Source organism: Nannobrachium achirus (genome assembly GCF_963921795.1).
Source record: "Nannobrachium achirus genome assembly, chromosome: 5".
In the NCBI taxonomy this organism is placed as follows: Eukaryota; Metazoa; Chordata; class Actinopteri; order Myctophiformes; family Myctophidae; genus Nannobrachium; species Nannobrachium achirus.
In genome coordinates, this window is record NC_137814.1 from 53,833,673 (window position 1) to 53,857,697 (window position 24,025).

The following is a 24,025-nucleotide window of genomic DNA, read 5'->3' on the forward strand; positions in this document are numbered from 1 at the left end:
CCTGCTCCGTCGGTTGCGCTCGCAATAAACAATATACAAACAAAAACATTGATTCAAGCAATGTTACACCTATTAAGAGTGAGTTAAGAGCTACAATCTATTTATTTTTTTCGCTGGGGAATGTAAACAGACCCGCACCGCATGACGTAACGTCCGTTAAACGCAGACTTCCGCTAGAAATCTTGGAACACACCGGAAGGCATATTGTCTACAGGGTGGGGGCCACTGTGAGAAGCTCTGTCACTAGCAGCTCATTGGTGCACGAACCGGCCGACCCGGGGCTAAAATGATTGACAGACAGGTCTAACCAATCCGAAACAAGAGGCACATTGATTGGTTAGGCGCAAGTGGCCACAAATTTCTGGACCAATGACAGAGCTTCTCACAGATAAAAGAATAGCTATGGAGATTTATTTAGGGAGCATTGTTAGCCATCTGAATTTAATAAAACAAATAAATAAGCAATGGTCAAAAAATCGGCTTATGTCAGCAGAAAACTATACTTATATCAGCTTTAATAGGGTATCAGTGTGTTGTTCTGCGTGTGTTTTTATGTGATGACGACGAGGTGTCAGGGTGTTTTGTGTATACCATCAAGATCCTAAAGGACATTCTTATACGTTTGAATAAACAACATGTACATTAGACTCTAGACGCTGTTCTTTCTGTATTTGACGAAGCCACGGATATCCTAGCCTCGTAAACCAGACTCTTCCTGCCTTCATTAAGATGGGAGGAGTCAGTTTACTAGGCTACGGATATCCCATCATTATTACAGGATTTTCTGTTCTTTGCTCACAATGTATAATTGTTGTCTTTGAACAATAATCTGAAATTTAAAATGATTTCTTATATTTAAAATATTATTGTAAATGTGTTTATATGTTTTAATAATTAAATGGGGGGAGCCTATTTCACCCTCACAATAAACTCTGACAATGCTGGGTACCGAAACACACAAGGCTGATTGGCAAAAAATTATCTCTTAATAGTATCAGCACTCATTAAACACTTATTAATCTATGATTGTCGCTCACTGAAATTAAATGACAACTTTGTTTTTTTGTTTGTTTTTTTTACAACAAGGCTTCATATTTTAGATTGTACTGTAATTAGAGAAAATAAAATAAAATTAAAAATGTATGTTTTTTTTTGTTGCACCGCAATCTTTCATGGGCAGATGTGATCTTGTAGCGTTACTGTAAATAGTAATGAAGAAATTGCCAGCTTATTATGTCTAAAAAGACATTTAGCTACTTGCACGCATGCCCCCACACACTGAAATCAAACTCGCAAAAAAAAAAATGAAAGCAGCAAATGAAAACATTTTAACACTCATCTTTTATTTTCTCTTATTACAATCTAAAATATGAACTCTTGTTGTAAAAACCAAAGTTGTCCTTTAAGGCCCTTTTCCACCGGCAGCGATAACGATGACGATAGCCATAAAATATCACAGCGATAATTATGCCTTCACATTGATGTCCGATAAAGTTATCGGACATCAATGTGAAGAGGCGCCAATTAACAGCCGCTCGCGCAGAGCGCATCGCGAGCTGTTTGTCAGAGACCCAGTTCCATATCACTGTGATCTTAACCACATCGTTGTTGATCCTAACGATGTAGTTGTCGGCTATCGTTGTCTTTATCGGTGTTGGGTGGATGCTGCCGATCCACTTCAATTGAAAACCCACTTTTTTAAATCGTTATCGTCATCGTTATCGCTGCCGGTGGAAAAGAGCCTTTAACTTGGTTAAAAAATTACAACAAAAAGCGTAAAATAATGATAAAATAATAATTTTGGCCATTGTCAGACCGACACTTCGTTTACATTCTAGTCTAGACTAGGATGTAAACAAAGTGTCGGCCCGACAATGGCCAAAATGATTATTTTATCATTATGTTACGCTTTTTGTGGTCATTTTTGAATTGAAACACATATATGAAGCTTATTTTTTTATAAAATATTTTCGAAACATTATTTTTATTTTAGCATCCGTTTTTCAAGAAAAGTTGACTATAGCTCCTTTATTGACTCACTGTATTGAGATCAGGGCACCAGGTAGGCCTATAGCAGAAGTTATAGTAAAGTGGTTGACACATAATGTGTATGCGATAAGTTCCCGGATGTACCGTTGTGTTAAATTAGGACAGTTTAAAGGGGAGGCGTGTGTGAAGGAAGCCAGTGCTGGAGTTCAGATTGTTGGACTGTCAGTAAACATCTGTAGTCAGTCATTAACTCAGATTAAACAGCCCATGCAACAGATCGAGTCCCTGCCGCAACTCTCCACATGTAAGTACCCAGCAGCTAAATAAATCACATTATGCTTAGTTGTTCTGATGTATTAAATGTGAATGTTTATTTTTTTGTTATGTTCCAATTCCATTAAGATGGCACCCTGATTCATATTATCTTGTGTCAAAAGGTTACACGATTTCAAATGAATGATGATAATCGGGGAGTGTGTGTGCGTGTGTGTGTGTGTGTGTGTGTGTGTGTGTGTGTGTGTGTGTGTGTGTGTGTGTGTGTGTGTGTTTGGTTGTGTTTGCGAGTCTGTCTGTGATTTGGACTGTGTTGGCCAGAGGTTATCAGGGTACAATCAAGAACTGTTTCATCAGTATTGTTTATTCAGGCCTTTTCCACATGACAGATTCTGAGTTTTTGTTTTCATCTCGAGTGACAATCAAAAGGAGAATTGAGGAAAGCGTGAACATTTTCCCCTGTGCTGCTGTTCTGGTGAGCTGTACATTTGAATTGCATTGCATTCCATTTAAATTATTGTATTTGCATTTATTTGTGGGATTTATAGCAATACTCCCTTCTGTAAATGTCATGGATGGAACAACCTTTCTTTTTACAGTAGGCCTAGGCTATTCATGGAACAGCCTTACGGTAGAACATATGTACAAGCAATGTAGTTGCAAAATCTAGATGGAATCAATTGTGACATTTAAAAAAAAGAAGGCGTGGTAGAGCTGTGGCCCAGGCTATATGTGTCGAAGTGTCCCTGAGCTGAATTCTCCCAGAGGCGCTATGCCTAAAGCCTAACCCTAACCTCAGTAAAATGATGGTCCATGTCTAAACCTAACCCTAATCCTAACCTCAGTAAACCCATGCCTAAACCTAACCCCAATCTCAGTAAAACTATATGCTGCCAGGAATGCTGCGGGAACAGATTCACTTGATGTACTGTAGCCATGAATCATCTGTAAACTTTACACTGTATAGCATAAACACTTGGTAAATCTAAACACGGAGAACTGAAAAGCGATTGGCTTCTTCTCAGACACATCCCCTATTGGCTGGCAGGTTTGATTGATGTCATGGCTGGCTTCGTCCTCTGTGCATCAGTGGTGCTGCTTCTGTGCTGGACGTCGGTTATCAGCGTGTCAGGTAAGTCACCACCTGGATGCTCCAAGTGGACCTGCAACTTGGTTCCATTTGTACACTCTCAGAGTCAAATTAACACTGAGGATTTTGCATTGTGGATTGGGGTCCAAGAGATTATAACAGTTTGATGAAACAGGGGTCGGTGACCTAATGCATAGCAAACTGGGGGTCCTTGGAATTAAAAAAGGTTGAGAATCACTGAGGTAAATACACAAGTGGTTCATAATCATAATTGGAAGCAGAAACCCAGAAACACATTGTTGCATGGACAAAAATATTTCAAAGAAGTACTGCTAAATTCCAAAGGTGTAGACAGCAGACTTTTACAGAGAAAGGAATTCCAGGGCACTCCGTCAATGGTGAAAAAATCAACTTGAGTCAGATGTAAGAAAGGGGTTACCTATTAGGGGGAAGAAAGTATGGGAAGAAGGGAACCGAATTATGCCTTGAGCAGCCAACAAGCGTCTTACTGTGAAAAAGTATGGCGCGTTTCAATCTTGGACTTCTTCCAAGATTTAAGACGTTTTTGTTTTTATTTGTCACTGACTTATACAGGTGCAAGCAGCGAAAAAAGTGCAATATTTGTCTTTGAAATGTAGTGAGGGCTGAGGTACAAACAAGTTACTGTAGAAAATGTACAGTTTGTAACAGTTTCTTCCTGGCTGCATGTGTCCAGTGTTCTCCAGTCGACCGGAGGCCCACACGCTGCTGAGGGCCAGACGGGCCAACTCCTTCCTGGAGGAGCTCAAACCAGGGGACCAGGAGCGGGAGTGCAATGAGGAGATCTGTGACTTCGAGGAAGCCAGGGAGATCTTCCAGACCAGGGAGGCCACAGTAAGACCTTCGCTATATTCGCTAAGACCTTCTGTATATTTTTTTCCCACAATAACCATTCCACATAAAACATGTTTTTGGCTACTTTTCGAAACATTTTTTATTTTATTTTATTTTGTCGGGAGTGTCGGGACACGACTAAAATTGTACAACTAAACCAAAATGGCAACTAACTTGACCCCAACAACCCCAACCTGATGTATTTACTCCCTCCTCATCGGGACATAATGAGTACCCTATGCGGAACCAGTTTTTCTGGTTTCATTGTCCTTTTGGGGACCTATACGTGAGTAGTTAAACAAGTTAGTATTCACTAAAAGGTGCAAAGAAGACTGTAAAGTGAATGGTATCATATGCTACAAAGGGATGGAAATGATTCATTGACTGTTCATTTTGAACCCACAGCTGGAGTTCTGGACCCGCTACATAGGTAAGACAAAGTTGTATGTATGGAAACACACACACACACACACACACACACACACACACACACACACACACACACACACACACACACACACACACACACACACACACACACACACACACACACACACACACACACACACACAGTGGTCGGATGGGTGGGCCGCATGCATTTTCGTTCATTGCATACTTACGTATACATAGTATAGTTCCTATTTATTGGCATAACAAAAAACCTTTTCTTCAAGGTTAAAAAAAAAATACATTTAAAAGTATGTATTCATGTTTTATGTATTTATTTATTTATTATCTAACTAATAATTTAGCGAATGTCTGTTCGTCCGTCTGACCATCTGCATGCTGACTGCTGACATCACTGATACTACACAGTTTCGCCGCTATGGTAACCGTCTGTCTGAATGCTACTCTGACATCATAGTACTGACATCACAAGACTGGCCTGGACACAGAACACCATGTATGGGCATAAAGATTTGCCCAACGGGCACTCCAACAAGGAACACCATACCGGTATATGGGCATAAAGATCTGCCCAACAGGCACTCCAACATTACTTCTGAGACTCCTACATTCAATCCCTTAGATACTGTGCACACCCCCCAGGCACAGGAGTGGACTAGTAGTTCAAATCATAATGTAATGCCAATTTGGGCGCCCACTTGCAATACCCTTATACGGTCCACCAGCTGGACCCGGCCCACAGGTGAGAAGAACCACTGACTCAAAATATCATGTTGTGTTTTCAGATGGGAACCAATGTATTGCAAACATCTGTGCTCATGGGACCTGTGTTGATCAATTCCAGAATTATGCCTGCAGCTGTGACCCGGGTTATGAGGGGAAATACTGTAACCAGCGTGAGTAGCCCCGCATTTGTATTACACCAGCTTGTGAGGGCCACAAGTGTGAGAGAATCACCGTGGACACTGTGAGGACCATCTCCCTGGCTCTCACAGGAGAAATGGTTGTTTTATCGTTTAAAAGCAATATTTTTACAGTTACGCCTACAATTCGTGAGGTGCATTTGTAGTCCTAAACGGCCACGTCGAGGACCAACACAGGTGTTTCAATTTGTCTGATTGGCCCAGAACTAATGTTCTATACTACGCCAATCAGAACACCTGTGTTGGCCCTCAACATGGCCCGTGTAGGACTACAAATGCAACCCATGAAATAGGAAAAGATTGGGGTTGGGGTTAAGTGTAGGATAAGGCTTTTAGAGGGTAGCTTTAGAGGATGCTCCATGGGGTTATGCCTCATTTATACTTTGCGCGACGGTGTCACACAGGTCCTACAGGTCCCATAATCACAGTGTGTGTGTGTGTGTGTGTGTGTGTGTGTGTGTGTGTGTGTGTGTGCGTGCGTGTGTGTGCGTGTGTGTGTGTGTGTGTGTGTGCATTTTTTAGAATGCAGCTATCATGTTTAATTATGTTGACTTTCTTTTTGGGCTTTCTTTTTCCACTATCGCCTCATCGCCTGCTATATCGCCAGTAGTTGCCGGGCCCCACTGACAAATAACACACTTCTGGAAAATACGGATGACGGCCGCCCGCTGTTAAAAGGCAGTCTGCTATGTTTTTAATCTGCCGTTGTTTTTAATCCGAACTGGAGCACTAACAACAAAAATCAGCCTGGGGTTTAATGCTCCTTTAAAGGACAACTGTGTTTGTTTTTTTTACAACAAGGGTTCATGTTTTAGATAGAATGTAGTGAGAATTAAAAGTCACATCTGCCCATGAAAAGATTACCAGTAAGACTCCCTAATCAGGAGATAAGCGACCGCCAGGTTGCAGCGTGATTTTAGGGCAAAATGTGTAGGAGCAGTGTCCAAAAATGTTTTTGAAATAATCGGCCTGATGGTGGCGCTATATGGGACAAATCCATGTTGATGACATGAGTGTAGACATACTGTGTACCAATTTGCGTGATTTTACGGCAAAATCTGTAGGAGCAGTGTCCAAAAAATGTGTTTGAAAAAATGGGCCTGATGGTGGCGCTATATGGGACAGATTCACAGATGGCTCTCTTGGCACCGCCGAGGCGGATGTGTGGGTACCGGCCCCGGCTCGCTCCTAGCCAGAGTTATGGCATTTTATGTGCGCTGCAGTGGCGGGGTCCTCCACTAGGGGATGCGACCACTTTTGCATCCATTCTGGAGCACCAGGAATCGGTGGTCCCTGGGAATTCCCCGTGAACAGCGCCGTTGGGGTGGTAATTTGGTCATTTTTGCACTTTTTGGCAGCGGCGGAAGGGGGTCCCTGGGGGTCCCTGGAGCTCCGGGGGTCCCTGGAGGGATGGAGGTTGTGGATTGGCAGGCAAGGAGTGTGTGTGCAAAGTTTGGCATGGATTGGGGCAACGGTAGCGGAGATATGAGTTGGGGAAAAGTGTGACATGACGGACAGACTGACTGACAGACTGACAGACTGACAGACAGCCGGTGGAGGTTTTGAGATCGCTGTGCATCTTGGGAACGGGAAGCATGAGGTAAACAATGATTACTACACACAGTTCTCTGTGTGTTGCGTCAACATTCATGGTCACACCTCCCCCATCCCCAAGATGCCCTGTGGACTTTCATGGGAGATTGTGACTTATTGGGAGCTAGGACTATAGTAAACATTAATAAATAAATCGCCGGCTTATTTTGTCTAAAATCACTTATACGCATGCCCCCGCCCACTCAAATAAACATTTCTAGAACAATAGAAAGCAGTACATTTCAACACTCATCTTTCCTTTCTCTAATTTCTATCTAAAACATGAACCCTTGTTGTAAAAACGAAAAACAAAGTTGTCCTTTAAGTGTGTCTGTGGGTTAAACATTGAACCAATGAAAAGTATTGACAAGAGCTTGTGACTGTCTATAAACAAACAATAACTACATTGGGCCCATTGGAACACACAGCTTCTTCTCTTTTGGAGATATTAAGCTTATTAAGGTTTTTGAGCCAAGGTTTCCATAATGTATTGCATGTGTTCCGCAGCCAGCACGGCCTCTAACTGCTCTGTTAACAACGGTGACTGCGACCATGACTGCACAGAGAACGGCGGCGGCCAGCGACGCACCTGCAGCTGCATCAAAGGTTACCGACTCAGCGACAACGGCAAAACCTGTGTCCCCGCTGGTGAGACAATTAACTTAAGTTTTGTTTTCTTTATTTTTTAAAACCACTTAAACCCGCTATAGTTCAAGTTTACAAGTGTACTTGGAGAGCCTTCTTTCCATCTAGGCCCAAAATAGGATCTATAGGGTGTGCCAAATGTAGTTCTAAGAGCGGCCATTTCTTGGGTAAACACAGCCTTACACAAGTGTTCTGATTAGACTATAGCATTAGTTCTATGCAATCATCAAACAATTGAAACACCTGTGTTTTGTCCCAAGAAATGGCCGCTAAGGACTACAATGACGTAGCCGCTGGCACACACTATAGGAGCTCAAAACGCTATTTCTTGGCAAAAGTTCCCACCATAGTACGGACGCTGGGGTTCAAGTGCTTACACTTAGAGTAGCCTATTATTTCACACATTTTTCTCCAAGTACTTAATTAAATGAATTCCTCCCACTGCTGTTTTACCCTACCTTTAAAGGGGTCTAAATTGACCCATACAAGTCTGTAACTCTAACAGTATACAAAAGGAACCAGGAGTCCAGTTCGTTCCATTTGTGTTCAGTCAGAGTTAAGGGGAGACCTTGAAATGTAAACGTTTGAGAAACACTGCTTTACACCACTGGTATCTCCTGTTCAGGAAGCTCGTCGTGTGGTCAGCTCCTGATCAGCAGGACGTCGTATGACGGGCCGGTGGAAGGCCTGCTGCCCTGGATGGTGGGAGGGGAGGTGGGCAAGAAGGGGGAGAGCCCCTGGCAGGTAAAAAACCTCACTTCACAGTTAATGTCACTTTATCAAAACCTGCTGCTTCTGTTTAACTATACTGTCATAGAAAAAACACCAAATGAGAGAAAAGTGTGCGTGTGTGTGGAACTCATAGCAAAGGACATATCAAAATATCATGCACCCTCAGTGAGAATGTACAAACCCCCGAGTCATTCCATCCATGTTTCATCTCTGTGATAACTCAGACATCTTTGCATCTTTGTCAGCTAATACACCAGATGTTGTTGTGGTTGATGAAGTCCAGAGAAGTGTCTGTATTAGAGATAGCCTGCACCTTTGACCCTAGCCAAGAGAAAGCTTTCATGACCAAGGTCATTAAATAACTATAACTTCTACGTTACCACATCTCAGAGCTGGGCCACACGTGCAGACTATTTGTTTACTTTTTATATTTGGCAGCCTAGGACTGGTTGTTAGAGAGTTCCAACAACTTGGGATGCCCAAAAAATAGGTAAAGAGGCTGGCAAAGAACTGTGCTGTCTCCGCTATAATTGGCAGCCGCCACATACAGTATGGCAGAGACATGCTTATTGTATCATGAAGATACAGTATATGCCATGCATGACTTTGTGAATATAACCTTACTGCACCTATAATATGTGTGTCCTTGTATGCATCTCCTTTATGTGGACATAAATGCCTAAAATGTTTCTGTGTGTGTGTGTGTGTGCGCGCGCGCGCGCGTGCCTGTGCTTGGTTTCAATAGGCTCTGTTACTGAATGCCAGAGGCAGGTTCCACTGTGGAGGAGTTCTCATCGATGAGAGCTGGGTTCTGACTGCAGCTCACTGTCTGGAGGGCAGCCTCAGCTTCAGAGTGAGACTAGGTGAGCCAAGCAGTCCTTTACTCCAGGGTTTCCCAAACGTCTTCATGCATCTTAAAAGGTTGTTGTGCCAGGGACCCACAGAAGAGAAGATTAACATAATTAACATAAACATAAATTATTACATTTTATATGATATTCTTCAAAAAGCGTAGAAAAATCACCCGTGTAAACTGAGCGGTGGTGTTTGCTGTGTGTGTGTGTGTGTGTGTGTGTGTGTGTGCATGCGTGTGTGCGCACGTGTGTGTGTGTGTGTGTGTGTGTGTGTGTGTGTGTGTGTGTGTGTGTGTGTGTGTGTGTGTGTGTGTGTGTGTGACTCAACACCACCACTTGGTCACCAGCGGCACTGCCATGCTAGGGACTAACAACGCCACATAGCCACGGACAAAGCCATTCTGAGGAGCGGTTGACCACCGCTCAAAAATAGCATAATAACACATACTACAAGCCCGCAGCTGTGAGCTTGCAGATCTGTTGTTTTTGAATAGCCAACATCTAAATGGAGTGACCAGGCGTTACCTGGTCAAGTCTAGTTTGGGGGTCAACCAGCCAAAAGGTTTTTGGAACCACCGCTGTAGACCGTCCCATCGTTGTCTGTACTCAGGGTGGTGGCGGTGATGGTGCTGTCAGCAAACTTTATAACGCTGCTTTTCCTGCTGAGGGCAGCTCAGGTCCTTTGATGTGTGCTGTCAGATGGTGCAGGTGTTTTACTTTATGCTGCGGTCTGCTAGGGAGGGAGCATGACTGACAAGTCTGCTGGGGAGGCAGCGTGACTGACAGGTCTGCTGGGGAGGCAGCGTGACTGACAGGGATGCTTCTGAGGCTGGACAAGCTGGTGATGACGGCTGGCTCAGCGCTTGGCTAAAGGCTGGACTCTATAGACCATATTCACACCGTGGCCATCTTGGATCACATGACTTCCTGGGGTAGCAGTCTGCACAAGCCTGCATTACAAACCATTGTGAACAATGGAGCGATGGTCCCAAAATATGACTTCTATTCAACCAATTTATTTTTACCAAATTGATAAATGGGCAGATGACAACATCAACATCCCCAAAATTATTAAATAGAAGGGTATTATCCACAATATTCATGGTAGTTAGGTTGCAGTGTTACTCTGTACAAAGACTTGCTACAGTATGCAGACTAGTGCTTGCTCTGCCTTCATATTATTAATATTACAACTTTTTCTTGAAAAACGGATGCTAAAATAAAAATAATGTTTCGAAAATATTTTATTAGAAAAATAAGCTTCATTCTAGTCTTTTAGACTAGCATCCTTTTTTCAAGAAAAAGTTGACTATAGCTCCTTTAATATGATAGTGGAGCAAGCACTGCACAGATAGCAAGTCTTTGTACACAGTAAGGTTGCAGCCTAACTACCATGAATATTGTCGATAATACCCTTCTATTTAATCATTTTGGGGATGATGATGTTGTCATCTGCCCATTTATCAATTTTGTAAAAATAAATTGGTTGAACAGAACTCATATTTTGGGACCATCGCTCCATTGTTCACAATGGTTTGTAATGCAGGCTTGTGCAGGCTGCTACCCCAGGAAGTCATGTGATCCAAGATGGCCACGGTGTGAATATGGTCTATGGGAACTGTTGTTGGAGAGCAGTATTATTCAAGTTTAGCACCTTTCATTTTGACTTTTTGTTTTACATTTTGTTTGATTGATTGATTGATTGATTGATTGATTGATTGAAGACTTATTAGAAGTTTGTATAGGATAAGGTACAGTTTCATGACAGTACAGTTCACTGGTACAAGGTGAACTAAAAGGATCAACACCTCAAAAAAGCTTTGAGCTTGTTTCAATTGGGGTCCTTTTGTGTTTGAGTTTTGATTAGCCCATACAGGGAGGGTTAGTGGAGAATTTTTTTGTTGCCCAGACATCGATAAACAGAGATCTCTTATCTTCTGTCTACGCATGAGACTATAACGATGTCTCGTGGTGTTTTTAAACCCACCACTATACTGCAGGCGACTACGAGCGCTGGAAGAAGGAGGGGACGGAGGCCACCTTGGCGGTCGCCCCCAACGGCATCTTCCGGCACCCCAACTACACCCTGACCAGCGACACGGTGGACAACGACATCGCCCTGCTCCGTCTCGCCACGCCCGCCCCCCTCTCCAACTACATCGTGCCCGCGTGCCTCCCGAGCCGCGGCATGGCCGAGCGCGTGCTCCACCTCAACGGCACGGTCACCGTGGTGACGGGCTGGGGCAAGGAGGACCTGGCCACCGGCAAGTTCAGCTCGGCGCTCAACGTCATCAAGGTGCCGCTGGTGGACCGCGGCGCGTGCGCCCGCGCCATGACCCACAACATCACCCGCAACGTGCTGTGCGCCGGCGTCCTGGGCCAGCAGGTGGACGCCTGCGAGGGGGACAGCGGGGGCCCCATGGTCACCCTGTACGGGGACACGTGGTTCCTGATCGGCCTGGTGTCGTGGGGAGAGGGCTGCGGCAAGAAGGACAAGCTGGGCATCTACACCAAGGTGTCCAACTACAACGACTGGATCGATCAGATACGCCAAGACTGGGACAAGACGTCCGGTCCCCGCCCGGTTCTCTAACGGGGTCTCACATGTTTGTTTTTTTTGGGGGGGGGGGCTTCACCAGACCAGGTTTAGCTTTCAAAACTGCATGAGAAATGTGATACTATGAATGAATGATAAGTAATGACCCACCTTTTGAGTGTTGCAGTTCCTGAGCAGATGTATTTAAATTGTGGCCCGTAACATTTCTGTATGCCTAAGTCCAGTTTTGAGGTCAATGTCGGAAAAGCATCTGTGTCATTTTAGATCTGGGCTATACTGCCCTACAAAGGCAGAGTGCAGTAACTATGTATGAGAATTTTACAAAATAATGGGATTAAAAGTGTTACAGCTGATCAGCCAAATGAGATAACGGCATATAAGTGATAATACACTGATTGTATATCTGTTCTTGAGCTAAGTGTTCATCCCCCAATATCATGAAGGCTAATCTGACCTTTGGGCGACACAATTAAGTCGGTGTGTCCGAAAACGTAGTTACTTCACCTTTGTAGGGCAGTATACAAAATTCAGAAAGACTGGTAGGATTTAGAAGGCATTTTTAGAATGGGCCTCAAGTCTAACTGGGATAACACTTTAAAGTTCAGTTGGTTCACCCAAAGTATGTCAACATTTATCGAACATAGCAGTAAAATACATTCATGCATTTTCCACGTTCTCTCATGACATTCCCTCCTGTAACCTAGAGATACTACCATTTGAGAAACAATGCACTATTAAAGGCCCTGGTTTTCAAAGTCTGGGGTCATCCAAGCTAAATGGGCTGGTTGATTTGTACACTCTCAGGGTTAAAGCAGCACTATGTCGTTTTGGGTATCAGTGTGGCCACTTTGGACACAAATTACTAGAGTTTCTGCAAGCATGTCCAGCGAGGATGTGCCTTGGCAAATGCTAGAATGAAACCCATTGTCTCCCTTATACATGATAAAGTCAAACCCCTAGCAGGGATCCCCCCTGAGTCTATATTTATATGTTATTGCTGTATTTGTGGGACATAATTTGCTATGCTAAATAGTTACATGGTGCTGCTTTAAATTAACAAGGATTTTACAGTAATTAGATTGCTGTCCCAAAGATAAGAAAGACATCACAAGCTAATGCATATCAAACTTGAAAAAAAGGTTGAGAACCACTGCCCTCACACACATCCTTGCCACGTTGATCTTAAAACAGGTTTCTAATTAAAAAAAAATCTATCTCTAAAAGGTATGTCTGTTTTTTTCTTTTCTCGTTAATGCTGTCTTTATTCCATGATCAACACAGAGATTCACATTTCTGGGAAATTAGCAAGATATTTCATGGAATCTGCTGAGGATGCCATAATGACCACATGCCGGCCTTACTCCTTAGTGCAACCCTTAGGTCAAATCCCCAAATTCTTGCCACAATACTCGTATATATACATACTCTCTCTCTCACTATATATACAGGTATATATATATATATATATATATATATATAAATATATATATATATATATATATATAGAGAGAGAGAGAGAGAGAGAGAGAGATAGATAAGTAAGTAAGTATATGTTAATGATTCAGAATATTATACAGACAGACTAGGCACAATAATGATTTTAAATATTACTGTAGGTTCAAATAAAGTTGCTCCAGGTGGTTGTGAGGAGCAACACAGACTCTAGGGCACACAAAGAAGAGAGAAATGTCAACTTGCTAATGGACACACAACCTTTATTTCATTTTGTTTTAAGACATAAAATCTGTCCACAACATAATAATGATTATTTGTTTTTTTTAAAAGGGGTCATGCTATATCTAAAGTCCGCCCCGGATTATGAATTATTATGCAAATCACCTTTAGCACCACCTATCTTTCAGAAGGAAGGGCCAGTGATGAATACAGTTAATCTTAGTTTAGTTTAGTTTATTTGATCACTCCCATTTTTAGTCATACATCCACTTAGTCATTGTTACATGTGATCAAAAGGAATAGGCTGAAGCTGTAATCTACAGTATATACACACTGGATATAGACCTACTGTGATGCTGTCAGGCTGATGTTAGCCTCACACATTCTTTAGTCTTGCATCTACAAGCTTAGCAAGCTCAGTTCTTCAATGTAGAAACGTGAGGTTATTTTTCTGATGGTTATTCAGTCGTGTGACCGATATGGCTGGGCGATATGAACAAAATCAAATATCACCTTCATTTTGTCCAAACACCTCGTTATATCACAATTGTCACGATTACATTAGACCTTTTTATTTAAGTATAAAATAAGACTTAAATGATTGCAACCATGAAAAAGGCAACACTTATACCATATTACGATGTTACAATATCCAAAATCCCAGATGATATCAAATCTCATATCACAATATCAATATAATACCTATATTATCTATATTACCATAAACATTCAAGTGGTGTAAAGTACATTTACTTAAGTATGGTACTTAAGTACAATTCAGAGGTATTTGTATTTACTTGATTATTTCCAATACTTTTACTCCACTATAATTATTTGAAAACTTTAGTTACTAGTTACTTTGTAGATTTGTATTACGCACTTCAATGACTTCAGCCCTATATGGATTTTGGCCATCTGAAAATAGAGGATCTACAAGCTTGCGATGCGACACATTGTGAGCTTGTGGATCTGCTATTTTCAAAAGAGCTTTACACATTTGTAAACTTGAAATGGGACATTCTGCATAATGATTACTTTAACTTTTGGTACTTTAAGTACATTTTGAATATTTCTACATTGTGGTATTGATACTTTTAACTTTAGTAAAGAATTTGGGTACTTTTTCCAACACTGCAAATCACTGCACAGAAGGTAAGACCTGAGTTTACACATTATGCTGAAGACTAGAACAAAAATCTGTAGAAGCTTAACCTATTGTACCTAGAATAGTTTATCATCTACACCGCTTTTTAATCCCTAAAAGTAAGCTCATGTTTCACAGTATGCGGCCTAAACATATCTGCCCACAGTAAGAGACAAACTAATTCAAAGGCAAAAAACATATTTCCTGGTCAGCTACTGTAGTGGTCTGGGCTCTGCTCCTGTGTGCTAAAAATAAAACAACAAGCAGAGTACGTCATTGCACTTCATAAATCTGCGTGTACCTGTCCTTGAGCTATAGATAGACATAATCTGAATAAATCTAGTCGAAACCAAACTTGCATATGAATCTATATCTTATGGCTTGTGTACTTTATTTATTCTATAGAATTTACCTGAGTACAACTTATTGCTTTAATACCTATCCTGTGCATTTATCTAACAGAAGTTTAGATATTTGATGGCTCTTTGTACATAATGTAGAGCTACTGCGTATACCAATACATGGATAGTATATCAAGTTCGCCCCTAGCTGCTGTAATGACATCAGTTTAGCATTCTAAGGACCTCATTCCAAAGCAATACTTGATTCTCAACCTTTTCAGGCCGTGACCCCCCAAAATAATCATATCTGAACTGGGGACCCTCCACACTGACAAGCACTTGGAATTGTAGGATTTGAGGCATTACATTTAGTTTGATTATGTTTCCAAAGATACATATTGCAAAAATGGCAGATCTACAAGCTCACAACTTCACAACTTTGAGGAAAAGAAGTAGATCTAGACTTTTAGTTCGGCTATTTTCAAAATCTTTGTCCCTTTCTTATATTATTTGACCATTTGGCCAATGTTTTTATAGTATAGTTTGATGATTAGGCTACTTTTGATGCAATAATGATCTAATTTCTTTTTTCATTCTTTTCTTTTGAGGTGTTAAAAAGGCTTTAAAGTCCTTAAAATGACACTTCACTGTCATATGGGGACCACTGTCATATGGGGACCCCCATTGGGTCCCGACCCACAGGTTGAGAACCACTGTCCTAGAGACGCTGCAGCAGAACCATGGCTAAGGACAAGGTTAAAGTGAAAGTGGCTTCAAAACTAACAATGCCAACGGCTCCACAGTGTTCTGCCTAAATGCACCGTCACTCTGTGAAGGTGCTTCTGAGCAGAGGTAAAAGCTGACACCGCTCCAGTACAGCGCAGCAATTACTCTGAAAGGCAAGGAGAGGAGATAAAAAAGACAACGATAAACAGCTGAGGTGTTGCGAGGAAAAATAAACCCTCACGGTCATCAGAGAATGATGAATCATTCGTCGAGGCAAAGGTCAAGATCTTGTACCCTATGTGCTGTATTACGTTTCTCTCCCTTCGCTTATGCTGTGTCAGGGCGTGTTCGCACTGTCCCCTTGTTGTGAAGAGAAAGTGCTGCCTGGAGTGCTTTTTTTCTGAAAACGAAAGACATCCTCCTGCGCTTATACAACCAGCGGTACAGGGGCAAATCACCACCTTGTCCAGGAGCTCACTCTGGACGAAGAGCTTTACTCGGGACTATTAAAGGGACAATTTGAATACTTGTTGTGGAGGGTAAAGCCAGCTGTCTCGAGATGGCAGACACAGTTTATCGTGGTTGGCCAGCTGTTTAAAAGCAGCCCATGTCGTGTACAAAGTATGTGCCCTTTCTTAAAAAGTTAAACTACTCTCAAGTTTCTAATTCGCTCAGCTCTTCCCAAAAAAAGCACAATGACCAAGCACCTTTTAAAGGTGGCCCCTTTTGCAACAGTATGCCGTCACCTATTAGTCATTCTTCATTGGCTTTAAAGAAAAAGGGACTTTAAAGGGTGCTAGTGTGACCATACTCTCAGAGAGCCTTTTGGTACTGTACTGAAACTAGGTCAACCTCAAACAAAATGCCATTTCTTTGTATACTCGCACAGGCAAGAGTAACCAAGTTAAGTGCTTACAAACACTGTGAACTTTCTCTTTAAGCACTTAGATGAAAAGCGGATTCCTTTATGGAGGTGCACAGTTTGAGTAGAAATGGGAGCTCTTAAAGACATCTTACAGTAGGGTTTGAAGGCTTTGGGTGAGCAACTTTGAGGTACTACATGTTGGAGAAGAAGGTTAGGTAAGATTGTCTCTGGGGGGAGGGACAGCAGCCGTGATCTCAGTGGATCTACTAGTTGGGTGATGAATGCACTCTGCGTCTCTTTTTCAGCTCTGTTTCATATCTCTCCAGCTGAGCCATGAAGCCGGCGTTGGGGGCGATCACATGACGAGCCGTCTTCACTTTCTGCAAAAGAGGAAGCGACAGCACATCGAGTTATTACTCCTACCACTACTAATGGTGTCATGCCCATAGAAACAGAGAGGGCACGTTCCCCCTCAGATCTTTGGGGTAAAATAAAAACAAACAATAGATTTGTTTAGAACAACAGTACATAATGTGTTAGAGAGTGTAGAAACGGAACCAAATGGACCTGTCTTGCAAACACTCCTGCACATACTACTGGAGATTGAATGTACATTATACCGGCGCCTATCTCTATATTTATTTATATCCAACTACATAGCTACAGTATAAGCCTATATGTATAAGCATTTTTTACTGTTGATAGCAACACTGCATAGATTTCTGATGCTGAATAGCAGGGAGTATTGGAGAGCGGTCTCAGATTCCTGACTTGGTGTCAGCTAGTCCTCACAACGGCATCATCACGGTTCATGGCATTTATGTCCGGTCAGTGCAAATGCAGACGTCCAGAAGTCTTTCTCTGTGGCATTTTTATTGGTGATAGAAGAATGCACATGTGCCTCTATTTCTATCTACTGTTGGCCTACACTGTTCATACCTGACCAGACCAGAGGGCAAGGTCACATGTTAGTGAGGCTATTGTCTTTGTAATTGTTATCTCATTTTAACTAGTGTTCTACTTATTCTGTACACTCATGTCATCAACATGGATCTGTCCCATATAGCGCCACCTTCAGGCCGTTTTTTTAAAACACATTTTTGGACACTGCTTCTACAGATTTTGCCCTAAAATCACGCAAATCGGTACACAGTATGTCTACACTCATGTCATCCACATGGATCTGTCTCATATAGCGCCACCATCAGGGCGATTTTTTAAAACACATTTTTGGACACTGCTCCTACACATTTTGCCCTAAAATTACGCAAATCGGTACACAGTATGTCTACACTCATGTCATCCACATGGATCTGTCTCATATAGCGCCACCATCAGGGCGATTTTTTAAAACACATTTTTGGACACTGCTCCTACACATTTTGCCCTAAAATTACGCAAATCGGTACACAGTATGTCTACACTCATGTCATCAACATGGATCTGTCCCATATAGCGCCACCTTCAGGCTGATTTTTTAAAACACATTTTTGGACACTGCTCCTACAGATTTTGCCCTGAAATCACGCAAATCGGTACACAGTATGTCTACACTCATCTCATCAATATGGATCTGTCCCATATAGCGCCACCAACAGGCCAATTTCTTCAAGCACATTTTTGGACACTACTCCTACACATTTTGCCCTAAAATCACGCTGCGACCTGACGGTCGCTTATCTCCCTATTAGGGAGTCTTACTGGTAATTGTTATCTCATTTTAACTAGTGTTCTACTTATTCTGTACTTGACTGTATCTTTGTTTCATTCTTACAGTGGTGCTGCTATGACAACTGGTTCAATAATTGTCTGTCTGTTTATCTGTCTGTCTATCTTAGAGTTCATTTAACACCATTTTCTTTCTGGTTACATAGAGTCTGGGTACATAGAGTGCGCGTCCATCAAATCGTGTTGATTTTCGTGAACTACAGATGTCCTTGTAGGACACAGAAACAAACAGACAGCGCGAAGAGGTCTTTAAATTACTGTACATCACTGTACGTCAGCAGAGGCCTGCCTCCAGATACATGATGAGTCAGCGCCAGCGGGTATGTTCATTATTGAGGACAGCCTTGTGTCAGGATATGACTGTCATTGAGATCCAGACTGTGACTTTGCAGCATTACAGAACAGGCTTTCTAAGCCAGTGAGTTTTTTTTCAGCAGTGGTGGACGAAAGTACTCAAGTACCTGTCCAGTATCAATACCACAATCTGCAAATACTCTGTTACAAGTAAAAGTCCAGTGCAGAAAATGTACTTGAGTAAAAGTACAAAAGCATTGGCATCAAAATATACTTAAAGTACCAAAATTAGGCTACTCTTTACGCAGAATGGCCCATTTCACTTTTTCAATATGTATGAAAATGGCAGATCTACAAGCTCACAGCGTGTCACATCGCAACGAGCCGTGAGCTTGCAAGTATATGTTTTGTAATAATAATCGGAATCTACAAAGTAACTTTAGTTTTCAAATAATTGTAGTAGAGTAAAAGTACAATATTTGTCTCTGAGATGTAGTGCAGTAGAAGTAAAAGTGTTGAAATTTGGAAATACTCCAGTAAAGATACCGCAAATGTGTACTTACCGGTAAGTACCCAATAACACTCAATACTTATGTATAGTTCTTTTGCCTCCAAGACACACAAGGTCTCCTATTCCACAAGATTGCTGTATCGTATATTTATAAAATCTTTATTTAACCAGGTAGACCTCACTCACTGAGATACTGTATGTTTGTATTCATTGTTAAGAGAGGGACCTGGCCATTTGGCCAAGTGCCCTCTTGGCACAAGAAAACAAATGTAGCCTGCTGTAGGCCTAAAATACATACTGAGCAATTAAAAGCAAACAAATTAAAAACAAGACTTGGCTGCCACACATACTTTAAGTAAAAACAACCAAAATTTGCAACACTTTCATGCTCTTAAGTCCTTTAAAATGTATACAAGAGCATTTTTAAGTGTTCATTTCTGCCAATAGACAACATAGAATAGGAAATGTGGTTTTATTATATTTCACTGAAGTAGGCTACTGATTTACAGTTCTTTTTGCAGGACCGGTACTGGGCCGCCCAGTGGTAATGGTAACCCCCCACCCCCCCTTTATTGGTTTATTCATTTGTTATTGAGTTTGCTTATTTTCCATTTGCTGTGTTTTGGTGTACCATTGCCCTCTCGATCCTTTTCCCCCATGCAGATGCAGTGCTGGCCTGCATAGCTCATGTGTGTTTATTGGTGCTCACAGTTGTAATTGACTTTTAAACTTTGGTTGGATTCATTTTATGATGACATTGATGATACTATGAAATTATATTAATAAAAGCTTTTTGTACATTTGTAACCACGTTTCTGCCCATCTTAATATTGTGAGACAAACCTGTGATTTTGGAGTAACTATTGTACATCAGGGTGTTGTTAAATTAGATATAACTATTTCCTGGGGCGCAACTCCCCAGGTGGAGTTGTCTGGCAATTACATACCTTGTACACATGCAAAGGGGGCAGTGAATGTTAAAGCTTTTTTATGCTCAGAATAAATTCTCACTAGCGCAATGGTTCTGGTATGGAACAACTAATAATTCTCAGCATCACAATGTTTATAATCAAATAAACTTCCCCTTAAAAATAAAACGTCCCTGTGTCCCCATACCTTGTGTTAGTCCCTGATCCAGTGATGGAAAGTTATATTTCCTCAAGTAGCCGTGCTTTTATTGGAATATTTATATTTCTTGATACGTTATGCTTCTCTACATGTTAGAGGAGGCAACATTGTACTTAACACTGCAGTTTTAGTTTAACAGGTGTAGTTTATGTTGCAGATATAGATTCTGAATGCAAAACATAAATTAAGTGATCAATAATGATGTAGCCTTTTATTTTAGGTTAATCTGCCCAGCAGCACATAAAGTTCAGAATAGTATTTCTACATTATAGATCAATCTCAGAAAATTCAAATATTTTGTAAAAAGGCATTGCAAATGCCACAGCACCCTAATAACTGACTTCGGAAAGTCGGAAACTTCCCACTGGACTTCAAGCAGCTCTGACATCAGAAGGCTGACATTTCTCTATTATAAATCCTTGTTTTGACTGGTCTCGTGTAATATTGTAATATTTTTAATATTCATGCCATAAAAATCAAAAAATATATTTTTTTGGAATAATTCACCGAATGTGCAATGTATCTAGAATATATGAACATTTCAAGATTTTTTTTATTTTTTTTTTAGATTGCCTTCATTCACTTCAAAATATAAAATCTGATTAGACTACGGTACTTTCTTCTGCTCTGATCATCAGACAGCAGCTATTTGCATGAGGTCCCTCGTCCCTGCCTGGACCACCAGAGCTGAGAGAACACAACAGCCTCTCTCTCTCCACCCACCTGCAGGGCGTCCTTCAGCGGCATCTTGCGGTGCTTCATGAGATAGGCGACGCACACGGTGGCGGAGCGGCTCCGTCCGTTCTTGCAGTACACCACGCTGTGGCCGCCGCGGATCGCGTGGTTCTGGATGGCGTCGGAGCAGCGGTCGAAGTGGCGGTACAGGTCCTCGTTGGGGTCGTCGTAGACGGGCACGCGGATCAGCTCGACGGCGGCGAGCGACGGACAGGAGGCCGACTTGGACGCGGCGGGGAACGGCTGCTGCTTGGAGACGTTGATGCAGAGCGTCACCGCCTCCTGCTGGATGAGCTCGTCGCTGCAGGCCGAGCGAGCGTTGCTGATGAACAGGTGCCTGGTCACCTTGCACAGCTGAAGCATGGTGGTCCGTCCGGGGAGCGAGCGGTGGCGACCCGACCGCTTCTAGTGCGAGCTGTCCGCTGATGGTGTGACCGAGAGTCTCTTGCTCTCTCTAGCCCGTGTGTGTCCCTCTCAGCTGTCAAATTCTCTTCTTAAAATAGCCCACAGAACTTCAAAACCAAAGCAATAGCAGCCTATACATTGTTTTCCCCTCATATGGCCCCAATTAAATGACTTAACACCCCTCTACTCTCACTGGGGACTCAATTCAATGTCCATCCCACAAGGTTTAAGTATTTCTATACTTGAATAGTTAGCAGCACTGACCAGAGAACTACAACAACTTCGCATGCATGCACTCGGTGTCACTCTGCATAACAAGGACACAGTCAGTCAGTCCGTCAGTCAGTCAGTCAGTCAGTCAGTCAGTCACATCTGCCAAGCATAATACAGTATCCCTGTATAGGCTATGACCTGTCAAACACATGCTATTCACGTATGTTAAGATAATGTATGCATATCTCCCTTGGCACTCGGCAGCCAGTGAAATAAAGATGTTGTTTAGTTAATGTGCTCCAGCCTGCCTCTAACCTCTGTGTGCCACACTGTCTGTAAGCTGGCTATATTTATTTACCATGGGAACAGGATAGGGCAGGCATTCCCTGGGTCTTAGTGCTAGCCTCGTTAAGTTGGCAGTGGTTATAGTTGCGCCACGGACCACCAGTTGACACCTTTAGCCTCTCAGACCCAAAACGAAGAATATTCTGTTATCGTTGGATAAGATTTTGTTCTATATTTCTGTGATAGCCAGGCCACTTAAAGGCCCGCTGACACGCCCAGAAATTATAATAGTATGATACAGTAGGTCATGTGGTCAGAGGCGCCGGGTTTTGTCCATGCCGCGGGGTGCTGAGGCATCGAGCGCAACACAGTATGTCCATATATGGGCTTTCCAAGACATGGGCTTAATATTGATGACATCAGTGATCTCCATATATGGGCATAAGTGGGACAAGGACTGACTCATTAAATTGGTGAATTAATCTTCAAATAGTAAGACGGAATATTAATTTGCAAGTGTGACTCGCGTCACGGCAACCACACTTGCAATTTCCATACTGTAAATATATAATAATCAGTATAAAGATAGAGCAGTGACCTTGGCTTTCATACAAACAAGCACACTGTAAGATGAGCACGCACACATTGTTTACAAGAAAACGTTTAATTATTAAAACCCATTTGCCGTACAATAATATTTTAAATATAACAAATAAATAAACATGACCCTCATTCAGGTTATTATTCAAAGATACAACATCATACATACAACAATTATAGAGTGAGGTATAATAATGTGTGGCAAAACTGTTCTTTTATCTATGAGAAGCTCTGCCATTAGATTGGTTAGATCAGTCTGTCAATCATTTTAGCCCCGGGTCGGCCAGTTCATGCATCAATTGGCTGCCAGTCACAGAGCTTCTCACAGATAACAGAACAGTTTTGGAGGCAGACTGCAGCCCTATAGAAAGTTTCACAGAGACTAGATTATAGGGAGCATTGTTAGCCGTCTGAATATAATACAATTAAATACAAATACAAATTAGCAATTTATAAATGTCCATTTGGCCGAACTATGGTCGGGCCAAATGGAATGTCTATGGAATGTCAAAACATACATTCTCGTTACACTATTTAAAACATTGTCTTTATGCTCAGATTAACCTTAGGAAGTAGTGTGATGCTTTTCTGTTCTGTTCATATCACGTACGATTTTTGCCGTGCCTGTAAAGTGTTTAATTCAACATTTAAATCTTTACACAGCTTCATGGCCGCCTTTTCACTATTCATTCATTCGCTGAAGTATACTATAATATTTGTTTACAACGCAATGCACTGCTGGGTAATCTGCAACCTGTTTGGTAGCGTAAAACTAATAGTTTAGCATGTCAGTTCAGCCTTTTCAGTTTAATCGGGTTCAATTAGCGTTAGCGATACCGATGAGGACAACATTGATGATGATGATGATGTAGATGAAATTTTAAATGTTGAATCCCTAAAGAAATCTAGTCTCTAACTAACTAGGTAAATCCTGAGTCTGACTGAAATACTCATTTAAAGTGACACAGGGCCAAATATGAGAAGAGAATATGGAGTTCAATAAGTTGGTTTATTCAGAGAATGCATTCTGAAACATATTGAGTAAAGCAACAGTTTTCATACAGACATTAAGTCACTCCCCCCAAGGGAGGGAGAGAGAGCTTGGTACATCATTACAGAGAAAAGATTCCTGTGTGTACTTATCGTTCTGTACCAGGTGCCTGGGTCGCACAAGGTTGCAATAATATGATCTCATCTCAAGTTGATGAACACAGTTTAGGTTTAAAGGTCATACTGACACAGTTAAGGTTACACAATTGGAAACTCAAATAAAATAATGAACTACATTTAATGACAAGACAATTGTTTAAGAACACTTTAAAAACTTTAAAACTTTAAAATACAAATCATTCAAGCACACTATAGAATTCTCTTATCAGCCGCTGTGACTCTTCTGGGATGCGCAGTCTGCCTCCAAAACGTATTATTTTATCTGTGAG

At 41.8% G+C, this 24,025-nt stretch overlaps 2 protein-coding genes across 8 annotated transcripts; one reads left to right on the plus strand and one right to left on the minus strand.

The window, feature by feature from the left end:
• Positions 1–2,219: 2,219 nt before the first annotated feature.
• On the plus strand, positions 2,220–13,160 carry LOC308285633 (vitamin K-dependent protein C-like). 7 transcript variants are annotated; one of them, XM_080726461.1, is made up of 10 exons: positions 2,220–2,293; positions 2,679–2,737; positions 3,311–3,394; positions 4,068–4,225; positions 4,631–4,655; positions 5,419–5,529; positions 7,657–7,797; positions 8,420–8,538; positions 9,272–9,389; positions 11,381–13,160. In XM_080726461.1, the coding sequence occupies exons 3-10, from the start codon at positions 3,325–3,327 to the stop codon at positions 11,971–11,973; spliced, it is 1,335 nt and encodes a 444-aa protein (XP_080582587.1). In that variant the 5' UTR covers positions 2,220–2,293; positions 2,679–2,737; positions 3,311–3,324; the 3' UTR covers positions 11,974–13,160. The 7 variants fall into 7 exon arrangements, with proteins under 7 accessions (XP_080582587.1, XP_080582585.1, XP_080582584.1 ...); XM_080726459.1 differs by having other exon boundaries at positions 2,227–2,293; positions 3,288–3,394; XM_080726458.1 differs by having other exon boundaries at positions 2,245–2,293; positions 2,652–2,737; positions 3,288–3,394.
• A 2,315-nt stretch (positions 13,161–15,475) lies between these two features.
• Positions 15,476–21,545, minus strand: LOC308285829 (dual specificity phosphatase 28-like). The gene is made up of 2 exons (XM_080726720.1): positions 21,072–21,545; positions 15,476–17,067 (listed from the first exon to the last, which is right to left on the minus strand). Exons 1-2 carry the CDS (start codon positions 21,444–21,446, stop codon positions 16,954–16,956), a joined length of 489 nt encoding a protein of 162 aa, XP_080582846.1. The 5' UTR covers positions 21,447–21,545; the 3' UTR covers positions 15,476–16,953.
• Between the last annotated feature and the right edge of the window lie 2,480 nt (positions 21,546–24,025).